A 14582-nucleotide genomic window follows, 5' to 3' on the forward strand; every position below is an offset into this window, starting at 1 on the left:
ACAGATCAACAACCATGCTCACTCTTGCACTTCCACGTCCGACTGAAACTGATGTCCACAAGCCTTTCTTCAGGTCACCAAAGAAGTGAAAATCACACTGTATAAGATCCGGGCTTAATGTTGGATGTTACAGTGTTTCTCAAGAAAATCACTGATGCAGTGTGGGTTTGGCATTATCGTGCAACCTGATGATTCTGTCTGCAGCATTCCTGGATGTTTTGAATTTATGGCATGTCACAGTTCCTGCAAAGTGTCTTCATAATGTTGCGCATTGCCTGTGGTTTCACACATGAGGAACGGGACAAAAACAGGACTCTGCATTTGAACAAGGAGATTGTCATGGCCTCATTGGAACTTGTGTGAACAGCTTTGGATTTCTTCGGCAGAGGAGATGTGGGATGTTTCCACTGTCGGCTCCACCATCTGCCCTCAGGCTTTTGGACAGTTGTTAGATGGAATCCCCCTGATGCACAGTAATAGTCTTGTTGAGCTGTGTGTTGACAAGCCTGGTGTGTGGGCTGTTGTACCAGACTGCAGCCCAGTATTCTCCCACAGCATACACCAGTTTTAGGGCAGAAGTTCTTAGTGTTTGAGTTGATGAACTCCTTGCCATACCACAAAGTTTCTGCAAGATTCTGTTTCTTGTCTCCATATTAATGGCAATTTTCAGCAACTTCTCTTTAAAGCTGAGTGTCCTATCAAGGATGACCCCTGGATAATGTGGACTTTTGTTATGCTTCACTGTTTCCCTTCAAAATATATCTTTATTTCCTTGTTGATGAGCTGTTGTTAAGGTGGAAACTGGTAAATTCTGTTTAGGCAGCACTTGGCTGTAACCTCCAGTTATGGATGTATTTGCCAACAATGTTTGGTCTTCAGTCAAGACAGGCTCAGTAATGCCCGGGTCTTTCTGGCTTGCAGCAAGATCCCAATTGTCAGCATATCCAGATTTCCGTGATGTTGTCGTAGTTCTGTTTGCTATATAGAGGGAAAGCAGAATAAGGGTTAGCACTAATCCTTAAGGAAGCCAATCATAAAGCTTGATTAAGGGACGTTATTGACCATTGGAATTTGGAAACCACTGATGAAGTTTCCAATTTTAAGACATTGTATGAACTGCAAAAGTTTGAATGTCACCCTTTGCTTCCTCTCAGTATCATAAGCCACTGTTACTATTAGATCTATAAATACAGTTGATGTCTTTTGTTTGCTTTGAAATCCGCTTCAATAAAAGTTGGTTAGTGAGAAAACCTGGTTTGTGCAACTGCAGTTTGGGTGGAATGCTGCCTGTGCAGCATGAAGGTTTTGGCAGAAAATTTTGTGGCTGATTCTTTTATACAGTATTCTTTCCAAAGATTTATATATTGTGCTAAGTAAAGCAATGGGTTGGTAGCTTTGTGGTTTGTCATTTACTGAGAAAACTTGGAAGGGCTGGACCACAACCACACAAAGGAGGCTGTTGCACCCCATATGAATTGTATGTTCACAGTTTATGTATATTGTAAAAAATTTCTTACTTATCCCATTTTTCCCAAGTAGCTATTCTTAGTACTTTCAACTGAAGGTTATCTTTTTGGTGGGAGTCCACCCTCGACCTTGCTTTTTGTATTTTTTACATTATTTTATGTTATACTTTCTTGTTTGTGAATCAGTTTCTGATTGAAATAAAATTTTCTTTTTCTTTTCAGCTGCCTTCACATTATAATGTGAATCTCAAAGGACTGGCATACAGAGCGCTGAGATAGAACTGATGTACCATGTTTGTTATACAAGAAAATATTTTTGTATTTTCATAAAATGAAATGAAATCCACAAAAATTTTATGGGACATTGTGGAGATATTAATTTTCATATTGTATTGTATATAAAATAGTTTTCATAAGAAAAATCAGAATTTCTGGTGTATACATATCATTCTGCGAAGATCTCACATCATGCAAGAGCCTTATTTATTTTATTGTGAATATGTTATAAAGTAAGCTTTTTGTTATCTTATTGCTGTGATACTCGGAGCAACTGCTCGTACTAAACTAGACTTTAGGTAAAATCCCTACCATCCCAGTCAATTCTGATGACATGTGTAAAATTATTTTGTAATTATTTTTAATAAAAAAATAAAACATAACTTTTTAGACTTTCAGAAGTGAACACTAAGATAAAACACATAGTGTAACTTGACTGTGCTTAGCTTATGACAAGTGCTTATTGGCAGTATCATAGGATCTGTGGCGTATGTTGAAGAATGAAACTCGTAAGTGTAATGTGTTGGAAGAGCAAAATCATCTAAACCTTTTTGCCGTGACAAAGGGTGTGTGTTGTTTGGGAATTATACCTTGCTGTTTTTCTATGCCTACTACAAATGGATCACTGAATTAAATTTCTACTTGTACGCATTAAAATTTTAATGTGTTCTTTCCAGTTTCAACTGTTAATGTGGCCTCATGAAGAAATGCCTCTAAAGTGAACTATTAAGTTTGTAATTTTATGGATAATATTTTATGTGTAGTCTTGATATAGAAAACATGAGCCAGAAATAAAAGCATTAGAGATATGTGAAGTTACTGTACTGTTTCCACTGACATTTCATGCTTTCAGCAAGTACTAATTTCCATTTTGTTCCATCCTGCCACCTCTCTATAACCCAAATTAGACTTTTGTGTGAATCCTTAAAAATTCCTTTATCCTGGAAGTGAAAGAGCTTAACATGTAGAAGGAATGATGGCCACATGGGCGTAGCACATGAGGTAGAAAACAGAGGACAGCTTGAACAAGACAGGTGACAACAAAGACTGGCAAGAGGGTTAAATAAGAAGGAATGACGGCCAATTAAATAATTTTAACATGTAGAAGACTACGCGTAAGTATGACCTACTTAGGAACTTGAATGGAAAGTAATAATGGTAAAAAAAAAATCTTTCAGTTACAAGAACAATATTTTATACCGATTCTGGAAGATAATTTGTCCCTGAATCCAAATCTTATTTAAGAATTTCTGGACAGCTTCAGTTTGGATACAATAATGGTTTTCTTAAGTGCTTACAGCGGACTGTGAGTTACATATTTGTAGCAGAAGGCATGTTCTCACAAGACTTCAAGATTCACACAGAAGAGTAACATACGAGGAAAGTGTCATTTAACTTATTTCCTTCTCAATTTCCTGCAATACTTTGCCTTACAAATGTCACTTCTCAAGGATCAATAGTAGTTGAACATCATTGTTGCACTCCATTTGTTCTGACAACATCTTTCCATTTGACAAATATCCTGGAGAACAATTCATATTTGTCACTAATAGCACCAAGTTTATCTCAGAAGAAGTCCGAATGATGATTCGAGAAATATAATTTGAGTGACATGTTAATATCTCATAAGGTGGTATGGTATCTTTAGAATACCTGACACTTCTCTGCCATATGGTTGCATAAAAAGTTGTTGCAGACATTTGTGAAAGGTAGCCATTCTATCCTTTCAATAGCACTCAACAAATTAAGGAAATATTAATCAGACCTGTAATTCCATGATTTGCAGTTCTACAAGTATTCCTTCCTGTATTTTTATTTCATTTATACTAATGATCTTCTCTCACAAGTACATGAATCGTCTAGAAGTTTTGTCCAGGTCTTTCATAAGAGACTCAGTTTAATATGCAGAGGAGATAGATAAACATTTGTAGGTGCTATGAGAGGAGTGTGTACCACATTCTTGTGTCCAGGCAGTAGTTCATTCCAAGTTGGACATTTCCCCCAAAAAACTTTTTTTTTTCCCTGTCTCTGCTTCTCCAATCACATAGAAAGCAGCAGTGCTTTGTGTATTGTAGCTACATGCTGAGAAGAATCTCAGTATCTTGAGGTCCTCTCCTGTATGCCTTATGTATGTCTCATACTGAGGTCTTTAGGTCGTTGTGTTGTACTTTTTGCACTCTATACTTCACTTCAGTGATGAATATTATGAGATGATGGATGGCACAGAGATAGGCTCTCAAGTGTCCCTGGTCATCAAGCATTTACCTTGTAGCATTTTGAGGTACAACCACTATAAATTCTGTGATGTTGCACCCATCTTTCCTCGTAAGGTACATTGATGACAACTTTGTCCATCGCAACATTAAATTTGCTGTTGAGATGGAGATGGATGGCAAGCCACCGTTGTTGGACGTTTCGGTTGAGCAGAAAACATAAGGGCTCTTATCATTCAGAGAACAGGAAAGCATCCCACACTGATTGGTACTTGAACGCCAGTTTTCACACTCTACACTCAAGAAAGCGGTCCTGCAAACATTGACACACAGGGCGAAGGTGATATCTGATGACAGCTGCCTACAGTCTGACTATCACATGTGAGAAAAAATGGTTACAGTGAGGGAGAAATTGCGAACACTTTCAGATGTCTCTGGTAGAAGAGATCGAGCCAGTTACATTCCTTCCATACAGTGGAGTGACAACCAGCAAAATACGACATGCTACAGAGATGTGGATTGAGACCAGTGTTCTGGTGTGCCTCTTGAATACAAGATGTGTTATGCTCTGTAAAAGATGAAGTAGGTCTTTAGAGGGCCCATATTGTGTGGTGTCCCCAGGGAATACAATAGTATCTATAATAGGCCCAACAAGTCACACTGTTGGGGAGTGTTGTGCTGAATGCATGTGACACATCAATCTAAGGGAGCTTGTGAAATTGGCCATGGTTGAACACTGCTGGGAGAATGGACTCAAGATCCAATTTGAAATACAGCTCATGTAGCATCATATTGGGACTCGATTATAAAGGAAGCAGCTGAAGTTAGAATAAACTGCAACAATTTTAACTGAGGCCAAGAGTACAAATTTAGTGAGACACTGGGTCAAGCTTTGGACAACGAATGAATGCAAAAATGGATTCTTGATGCATGTTGAGGGGTGGTATGTTGTACATAATGTACTGATGTCGGGTGAAGGGACCCTGTGATTGTTGCTAGACAGTGCCACATGTTATACAATATATACACCCATTATTGACATAAATCCACCTGATGATGGAGGTTTAACCCTCCAAAATCAAATTAACTGTGAAGGGCTACTATAATTTTTAGTTCCAATTGATAATCATAATAGTCACAGTAAATCATGGCCTAAAATGTTCACATTGAAAGTACTGTTAAGCAGGTTTAGTATAAGCAAGAAAATGAATTTTTTCATGTTTTTGTAAATATTTAAAACCCTAGAATGAGCTAAATTTGTTTTGGTTGGTATAATATGGTTTGATGGTATTATTCTCAATTATTGAAACAGCAACTCAGCTGAAGACACGAAAGCACATCATTAATTCCACCAAGAAAACCTAAGAGATCACAATATGGTATTACCTTTTTTGCCTCTGAGCAGGTTCATATCACATCAGATTCCATTGCTTTTCATTTGTTATAAGAATGCTCGTATAACAACTAAAAGGTGTGAAATTACTCTTAAGAATATACTACTAAAAGCAAGAGGAGGTTTCAGGAGCAAAATACAGGTTAAATGTCATTTGCACTTTGTTTTTGTAAAGGGTTTAGTTTATTTGCATTATATTTAATGGGTTTCAGCTTTCAGTGACTTTTGAGTCTCAGTGATGATGACTGTGGCATCTCATTGCCTCTGGTGTTGCACGGAGTCCCTGAAACCACTTATCTTTGTGGTTAGCATGATTATAGAAACACTTGAAAGATTGACAGACCACATTGTGACTATTTCTTTATGGGAAATGTACAAACCATTCAGCCAGTCTCACAATTTTAATTAAGTTTGTGCACTTCAAACTAAACAAATGCAAGGTTGCTAATAGCTTTGCTGCTTCAGCAAATGTCACTTTAGTCACTCTGGAGTGGCCAGATTATTGACAGCTACATATCATAAAGGAGCTCTGATAGTTATACAGGAAGAGTCAGCAGGAAAGGTACATGCTTTGAGTAGTGGCAGTGTTTATGATTCTGAACAAAAACAATCATATGGACATGTCCTGTTCTTAAGTTTCCGACAAGGCTAATGAAACCTGCAGAAAACAGGACAAAAATGAAAACAATTAGAAACAGGAGAAATGCAGGTAACAGTAAATGAAATGTAGTGATCTAATGTTTTGGTTAATTGTGTACATTTCCTCACAAAAGATGTTTGAAATGTCCACCATTAACTGCAATATATTTTGCAGCTGTTGTAGACAACTGCTGTGTTCTTGATCTGGGCTCATTCGTATGGTCCTTTGCTTGAGCAAGCAAATGAAAAAAAAAACAAGTAAGAAGGTCCACATTTGTGTGCACTCTGTGCTTGTAGACTTAGCTATTAAACCAACTCCACAAGCAGTAATCTAATGGGATAAGTCGGGGTGACCTCAGTGGCCAAGAAGTGACTCCAAGGTGACCAATCCTATGTCCATGATATGTTTCAGTGAGGTACTGTCTCACTGGCTATACAGAATGTGTAGGAGCTCTGTTGTGCTTAAAGTACATATGTTGCCAAAGGAATATCCTCCAATAATTTTTAAGGAGATCAAGATGCCGCATTCCATTAAGACGGTTATCTAAAACAACTTGACTGATTTTGTCATCAATGATAAGAAAAATGCGCATTGAAATAGTCAGGAAAGACGCCAAAGCTGGAATAAAAAATAAGAGGCTAAATCATTGCTCTTGCTCAGAATACAACCTTCTTGAATTCTGATTTAAGCCATCTGGAGGCAGATACATGTACAGTATACGGACCACTGTGTGTTCATAGAAAAGTATCTGGTAGTACCCAATCCTAAGAAATTCTGCTCTAGAGTAAAGAAAGCAAACATTATGTTTTTAAAATTGTTTTGATTATTCTTTAAGGCCTTTTGATGATTGGGGAATGGATAAAAGACATTTTATGGATGCATATTTCACCCGTTTTTGCCATGATTAATGTAGACCATCTGTTCTTTGAATGTTACCAAGTTAGGTATCAGTGTGGTTAACACACTTGACCTGCATTTTTAAACCCTACTCACTCTTCTTATTTGTGAAAGGTACTGTTGGTTTTGAACTGTTTAGTTGATGACAAACTTCACTAGGGAATAAATGTTGTGAGAGTTTGTCATAGTACCCAGCTTTCAAAAGCTCCCTCTATAAGAGGTCCAGTTTGGACACCACATGTGTTCCTTACTACACGTTTCTCCACAATGAATACTTCCTTCTTCAGCAAAAGACTTTCTGCAAAACAGTTGTTACAAACATGTTGTGTAGACTACACTAAAAACCAGCTGTAATTAATCATAGGTAGTTCATGTATCTGTGGCATCAGTTTTACTGTATTTACAATTTTAAACGTTATGCTATTCAGCAATTCAGGAATATACTTGTAACTGTGGAAGACAACAGTTATTATTTACTGTATTATGGTATCATTTTTACAACAAACATCGTGTCCTATATTGCATTTTGGTAATAATCAAATTTCACTTCAAGTCTTATGACTGTTTAAAAATATTGTCAATTAGAATAAAGAATTCCACTGGGAAGCTTCAGTTGGGTGTCAAGTCTGTATGGGCATATTTTTTCAAGTCCTGTTTATATGAAACTGACTTTTATTGTGTGTATATCATTACAAGTAAATTGATTGGATGTTGTCGATGTTTGTTCTAATGAAGAAGAATCCAGATGAATAATTCTCAATAGTGAACTTAAATCCAGCTGCACTGTATCGGCACACTGGTCAGTGTCGACTATTGTTATTTGGTACTGCTGCTTAAAAATTGTTTAGGACCTACAGTCTTACCTGCAGCTTTGAAACTAAACATTTGCTATGAAACTCCAAATAATTACACTTGAGGGAGTTTTTTTAAAAAAATGTGTGATATATTCACAACACATTTTGGGACTATGTTATCCCATTATCAAGTTCTTACAGCTTCTATAACATAAGCAATGTGAAAAGTAAAAAGCCAGCCCCAAACATGCATTGTCAAACATAAAACTTTTCCTTGAACGTCTTATGTTAGTGCATCAAACTGTCACGAGGGTCAGTTGTAAACTTCCAACCTAATGCCATGTACCTTGCCAGGCAGTAGAACATCCATCACTACACTTGCGGCAGTCAACATGTTACAAGGGAAACCTGGAAAGAACACCATGAGAACCACACCTCACTTTGGAATTGTTTAGTCTATTATTAGAGAAATATTGAACACCATCACCAAATTTGATTCCCCATCTGGGAGAGTCACTTTAACTCATGAAGTGTGCAGAGAAATTATACATTTCAGTCAACTGACCTGCCCCTACAAATTAACACAGCAGAATTGTGGAAACTGATGTAAGATGAAATAAAATTCACAAAGAAAATATTTTCATTACTACTAGGAGACTTCATTGCCCAAGCAAGAGAGTATCTTACATGCAGAAAGACAAATGATAGTGGTACATTTGGTGGGTTGGTTTGGGATATAAAGGGACGAAACTACAGGATCATCAGTCCCTTTTTCCTCATGCAAACAAGGCTCAAGGTAAAACAACACTCAAATTTAATTTGTATAGTTAAAAGAAATGAGGAACTGCACCAAAAGAGAAAATGAAAGAAAGCAACAAAAAAAGGGGGAAAACTTACACCACAAGGAGAAGTAGAGGAAGGTATTAAAATCATAGAGAAGATGGTCTTGGCTGGCTGACCACAAGAATAAAAGAGGATGAGCCAGCCACTTTGAGACACACGAAAATGTCCAGCAAAAAGACAAGGCGAGATGAACACACATAGGGAAAAGATGAAAAACAAGGCAAACAAAATGCACAGAAATGATGACAGAGAGTGAAATCGGAGGGAGAGTGTAGGCCTTGGAGATAAGGCCAGACGCCCATCCTTAGATGGTACAATAAAAAACCCCTCACGAATAAAATGTAAAACTAAATCTGCTGTTGAGGCATTGTCGCCCAACACCGTAGGCATGGTGCTGGGAAGGTTAAAAGTCTGCCACAGAGCGGCTAAAATTCTGACAGACTATTTCAATGTCTTAGTAAGGTATACCTCCTTCAAAACAACTGAGAAAGCAAAAGACCTGTAGATCCCAAGCACAGCATGTAATGAATTTCATACAGATCATGTAGCAGTGACTGCACGTAATTTGAAAGATCATTTATGTCAGTTATGAAAGCAATTAATATTAGAACGAACCTGGTTTGTAGAAATAGCAACTGAGGAATTTATAAAATAAAATTTGAATCAACTAAGCAGCTGAAAAAATTACTCTCATGCATCATGAGGCTCAAGGTTGGCACCACCACAGACACAGCTAGAAGTGTAGCATCTAGCCAGTACAGTCAACCATGATGTGACAGAGCCACCCCTATGAGGAAGTTCTGTAGTGCTACCACAGCTGGTTGCTATTTACACATGGCCTCAGAGCTCTATGCTCAGTCTGTGTTCAGCTGCTAGCCTCATACCATGGAGCTACTCAAATGTGTCAACAAGTGTCAGTGGACAAATTACTGTCAGTGTTGTATAACCAGCACATCTCTGCTTAATTACTGTACTGTACAGTCAGTGAAATGGACACCGAGTTTTACGTTAATAGTGAATTTACGCTCACTGCTGTATGTACTGCGTATGGGCCACATCTACTATACAAGTTAAGTCGGGGTGTCCAGCATCCTGGAAAACAGGCAAAACTCAGGGAAATCTTTAGTCCTGAGAAACTTGGGGAATCTTTGCATTTTGCCTAAAAACACTGGGAAAGGCACTGTGTCTCATTTAATTTGAGGCAGAGGCATTTGCTTCCCTTCCGCTTGGCTTGATGGTGCACCCTCAAGTTGGCACTGTGAGATCGCCCTCCTCCAGGGTTATGGCACCTCCCAACTGTTCTCGCTCAGTCCAATGCAGAGGCCAGCTAACCCACCCGGCTTTGCCAAGTCTAGATAAGCTGTGCAGAAGTTTGTTGTTGCTGACATTGAATGGCTTGCATGTCTGTCACTGCAGCTTGGCTGTGCTACACTGATTTGTTGTTGTGTCATGGTTTTGCGTGTTTGTGACACAATGTGATTCACAAGGATCTGTGATTTATTTTGTGCGATTTAGATTTACATCTGCTCAAATGTACTGCCTTGTTTGCTAAAATGATGTTATAACATAGACGTGTGCTTTTAGGGAAGTTTGTGGCTTATTTGAATCCTTTTAATTGGAACCAGGGATACTAGGGTTTGCTAGGTTGGCATAAAGTACATTGTTTTGGATATACACAAAAAACATTCTATTGTGCATGTTAACAGCTATTATTGCATTGTATTATATGCAAATAAAATCAATTGTAAATCTTTAGAGGTAGGAATAAAACAGTGTAATGAGAACATTAACAAGCAGTCATTGGGCTTTGGTGTGTGGTTGTTGGTTTAGCTACTAACATCAAGTTAAAGCCTGCAGTGCAATAAAGGTGGCTGGAGAGAGAGAGCTGACTGCGAAAGTAGGTGCCTGGGGTGTGCGGGGCGAGGCAACTCTGCAAAATTTCTGTCTTCAATGGCCAACACTTCTGATGCTGCTTTGGGTCTTAGTCAACATAAACTCCTCAGTCCAGCAAGGGTTGAATGCACATTCCCAGTTCATCGAATAAGCCCTGAGGTAACATATGCATTGGACATATAGCGAGACGTGCCTAAGAGTCATGAAGGCAGGAAGCCACTAGAAAATTTTGCGACCTGTGTTTTTTTATTTGTTATGATCAACTTCCATCCACCCCCTTGCCTACATCTCTGAGTGGGTTCAAAGTAGGGTAATTGGAACATGCATGCGAGGAAGGTTTTGTTACCTTACTTTGAATCCCCTCAGAGGGATATGTAGGCGAGGGGGTGGGTGGAAGTTGCTCGTAACAAATTTAAAAAAAAGCACAGGTGGCAAAATTTTCTAATGGCTATATTGTTTAGGTGTGATCCTGTCCAATGCATATGTTACTTCAGGGCTTAGTCGATGAACTGGGAATGTGCGTTCAACCCTTGCTGGACTGAGGATCCAGAATTTTGGTGGACTGCAGAGCACATTCTGAAAAACTCAGTGTTTGGCTCATGCTCTCCAAAACCAAATTGTCACATAGCAATACAGGTGTGCAGGCCTTGTCTAGACAAAAGAAAGAAGCATGTTGGGCCTGAGGCTGCTAGGAAGGTTACATTGCCTATACCCAAGCGAACAGTCGCAAATAGCTATGGCTCCAGTAAAACTTCTTCAGATGTAGCCCCTGTGGTGCACCTGGCTTGTTTGGACATACTCAGCCGTTCGTCAACTCTGACAGTGGAAAGGACAGTCCTGATGGTGCTCTCGATTTGATGGGTGCACTGGAAAATAAAATCACCAGTTTCAGTGAAAAAGTAGTTTTTCTAATTAGCCTCTGTGTATTTTTAGTTTGCTGCAGTGCGGGCAGGGAGTGCATCATTCAGATTTGGTGTGTCCCAGTAACCAGGTGTTACCCCAAAGGAATCACATCAAGCATGTACTGCTACGTTACATGCAGAGGGATGCCATGATGAAGGCAAAGATGTATTTATGTCAGTTGGCTGTTGTGGAGACACCAATCTTCTTGGGACATTGGCAGTTTACCAGATGTATTCCCAGGCAGTAATACTGCCTCCAGAATGCAGCTTCAAAAGTCAAAAGTAAGTGCATATGGTACCATATGTTCGGACTGGAGCCATTTTTCACTAAACAATTACAAGAGATTGTTGCTGCCTGTGACATGGTAGTGACTGAGTTTGATCTGTTTGTATGTGTTTGAAATAGTGTGTTGGGCTAGATTTTGAGCAGGTATCTCACTTCAGTGATTTTGAGAAAAGTGTTGCAAAAGACTTAGTTGAAGAATTTGAGGGAGGAGCATACAATCTGAGGTAAATCTAAAAAGGCATGGATGGTCCTAATGTTGAAAAGGCCTTCCTAAGGGAATTGAAAAGCCAGCTCAAAGTAAAGGGTAATCCAAAGGATCCCATGTGTTTGAACTTTGGAACATGCGGCTTATGTACATACTTTAAGTCAAATTGTACTAATGTTGGTTGGAATCTTGTTCAGCTTCTGAGAGCTTTATGTAATCTATTTAAAAATGTTCCCTCCTCCCAAGCTGATTTCAAAAATATTACAAGCACCTCTGTTTTTCCACAGAAGTTTTCCTGGTTTGGTGGGTGGAAAATAAAATGGTGGCAGTCTGGGCTCAAAAAATATTAACAGCTGTGTAAAAATGTATAAAGGAAGTAGGAACAGAAGTAGATAAAACCGAACCTAAGATCATAGGTACGAGATAGTGGGTACGTCTTTGAGAGGCAAGATGCTGATAGTTCATCTCGCCTTTTTTCAGACTGTAGCTGCTCAAGTTGAGTCGTTTCTGACTAAATTTCAGTCATATGCTCCCTTAACCTCCTTCCTCTATTATACCCTCCAGTCTATAGTCAGGGAATTAATAAGAAACTTTGTCCAACTAGAAGTTTTTAGAAGCAGACTAGCTTCAAAACAGATGTGAGTGACTACAAAATCAGCTGCAGCCTCAGAAAGTGCATGTCAGGGGAGAACCTAAAGATCTCTGGGTCATTGTAACATATGAGAGAAACATGTCTCGGCATTCTGTAATGGGTGCCTTACATTTATGAAGAGTACGGTGTCCAAAGTTCTGGATAAATCAGCCCTGGCTTATTTCTTTATGAAGGTCATTCCACGTTCAGTCCCAGAAATGGTAATTAATGTCAACTGTGAGAAGAGACACCAATCTTGACACATCTCACTACCTTAAATTGCTTTGGCGATCATGAGGCTGAGACCATTGCCCACAAGTTTCAAAGTCTAGTGTATATCATGTCAATAGAGGAAATCCTTAAAGAATTTGATGGAGATAGTGTTTGCATCAATCAGTTCTGTATTATGGTCATTGGGGTCGAGGGTGATCATAAAAATTTGAAGAGATTTATCAAGATTGCTTGCAGTCTCATCCATGGGCAATGCCAGCCTTGAAAGAGGTTTCTCTGTCAACTCCATTCTGATCAAAAATTTGACTAAAGGCTTTCTCATGGCTATTCATGCTGTTAGCAATGCGGTCAAGATCAGTGGAGGTATTGATCTGTAACTATCACAAAGCAGTTAATACACAGTTCTCAAAATGTACATGGTAGGTACAGTGAAACATGAGCAGAGAAAAGAACAGCTGATAAGTCCTAAAAGCAAATGAGAGGAAGAAGAAAGCAAGTAGAGAAAAGCTAAGAGCACTACAAACTATAAAATCAAAACTCTTGGAAAGTGCTGAGAAAGAGGTTTCTCAGATTGAAGAAGTAGTATTGTCACTAAAAACTACCTGTCCATGACATCAATTGATGTCCATGTATGTGTCCTTAGCAGACTAGTCTATTACTGTTTCTTCCATAATCATTTTTGTTTTTCAAATGGTATTTGGATTTTATTTTTAAATCTCTATGTAAAAAGTGTAATTTTCTACTAAAGTAGATAATGCTCTTTGATTTTATGTCTGTTTGCTCCCAACAGCTGAGCGTTCCTAATTAAAATGTTTATTAATAATGTTTCTCTTCCTTTGCTAGTAGTCTCATTCTACACTGTCCAGTAACATTACTGGACCACCACTGTCTAGTCACATTAATGGATCAACTATCAAAGGCCTGGATATGGTGCCCAAGAATATATGCATACTTGTGTTGATCCATTGTGTCTTCCAAAATAACAGGATCACCCAGGGAATGCCACGAAAACATTCCCTCAGACCATAACACTCACTTCTTCAGCCTGGATGCTTTCTTTCAGACATTTAACATTGTACACACCAACAGCCGTATCATGGAGCATAAAAGTAGATTCATCTGAAAAGGCCACCTGTCGCCACTCAGTGGATGTCCAATGGCTGTATTGGCATGCAAATTCCAGTCTACTGACTTCCTAGCATTTGACTGGAAAGAGGAGATTGTGCAGCATGACTTTCTGTTTTTTAAACTAGGCTTTGCCTGACATGTGGTCTTTGATTGTTTAGTGAACTAATCATCGTGTGCACTGTTAACTACTGAAATGTAGTCAATGAACAGCAGTCAGCATGTGTGTGTGAACCAGATGCCTGTTGCAGAGGCCCATACACAGCAACATTTGCTGAATGGTCATTATGGAGACACTGTTGGTAGCCCCTTGGTTCATTTAGGCAGTCAGTTGCATGTCTAATTCATCTGTACACATTTCCACAACCATCATTCGGCCCCATCATCTATGACACATGGTGCACCACAGTTGCCTCAATGTCAGTTATGGATAATGCTCCTTTGTCATGCTCAGTATACTTTAACCATATTTGCACATGAATTGTTTAAAAACTTAGCCATATCAGAAAAGCCTCTACCCTTGGCCTGAAAGCAATAACCGTGCCCTTTTGGATATCAGATAAATCACCGATTCCACATGAAGAAGACAGCTGAACTGTTTTTTGCATCCGCCAACACGCTTTATATACACTCCACTACTAGTGCTGCTACCTGCTGTCTGTGAGTGGTTATTCCATGTTGGTGTTGAACACAGTTGATGTTCACATTAATGTGACTTAACTTTGTAGCTTTCCTGTTTTTTTTTTTTTTTTGTTCAGATTATGATTTGCACTTAATTCTGTTGTCA

At 38.8% G+C, this 14582-nt stretch overlaps 1 protein-coding gene across 2 annotated transcripts in view; it reads left to right on the forward strand.

The window, feature by feature from the left end:
• The window catches only part of LOC126236894 (major facilitator superfamily domain-containing protein 1-like), a 130643-nt gene extending 128086 nt beyond the window's left edge, over nucleotides 1–2557 (forward strand). For both annotated transcript variants that reach the window (XM_049946534.1, XM_049946535.1), the window contains exon 12: nucleotides 1689–2557. In XM_049946534.1, the coding sequence (XP_049802491.1) occupies nucleotides 1689–1745 (57 nt within the window). In that variant the 3' untranslated portion in view covers nucleotides 1746–2557. The remainder of the gene's footprint in view (nucleotides 1–1688) is intronic.
• The last annotated feature ends 12025 nt before the right edge of the window (nucleotides 2558–14582 follow it).

This window comes from Schistocerca nitens, chromosome 2 (genome assembly GCF_023898315.1).
Source record: "Schistocerca nitens isolate TAMUIC-IGC-003100 chromosome 2, iqSchNite1.1, whole genome shotgun sequence".
NCBI classification, from domain to species: domain Eukaryota; kingdom Metazoa; phylum Arthropoda; class Insecta; order Orthoptera; family Acrididae; genus Schistocerca; species Schistocerca nitens.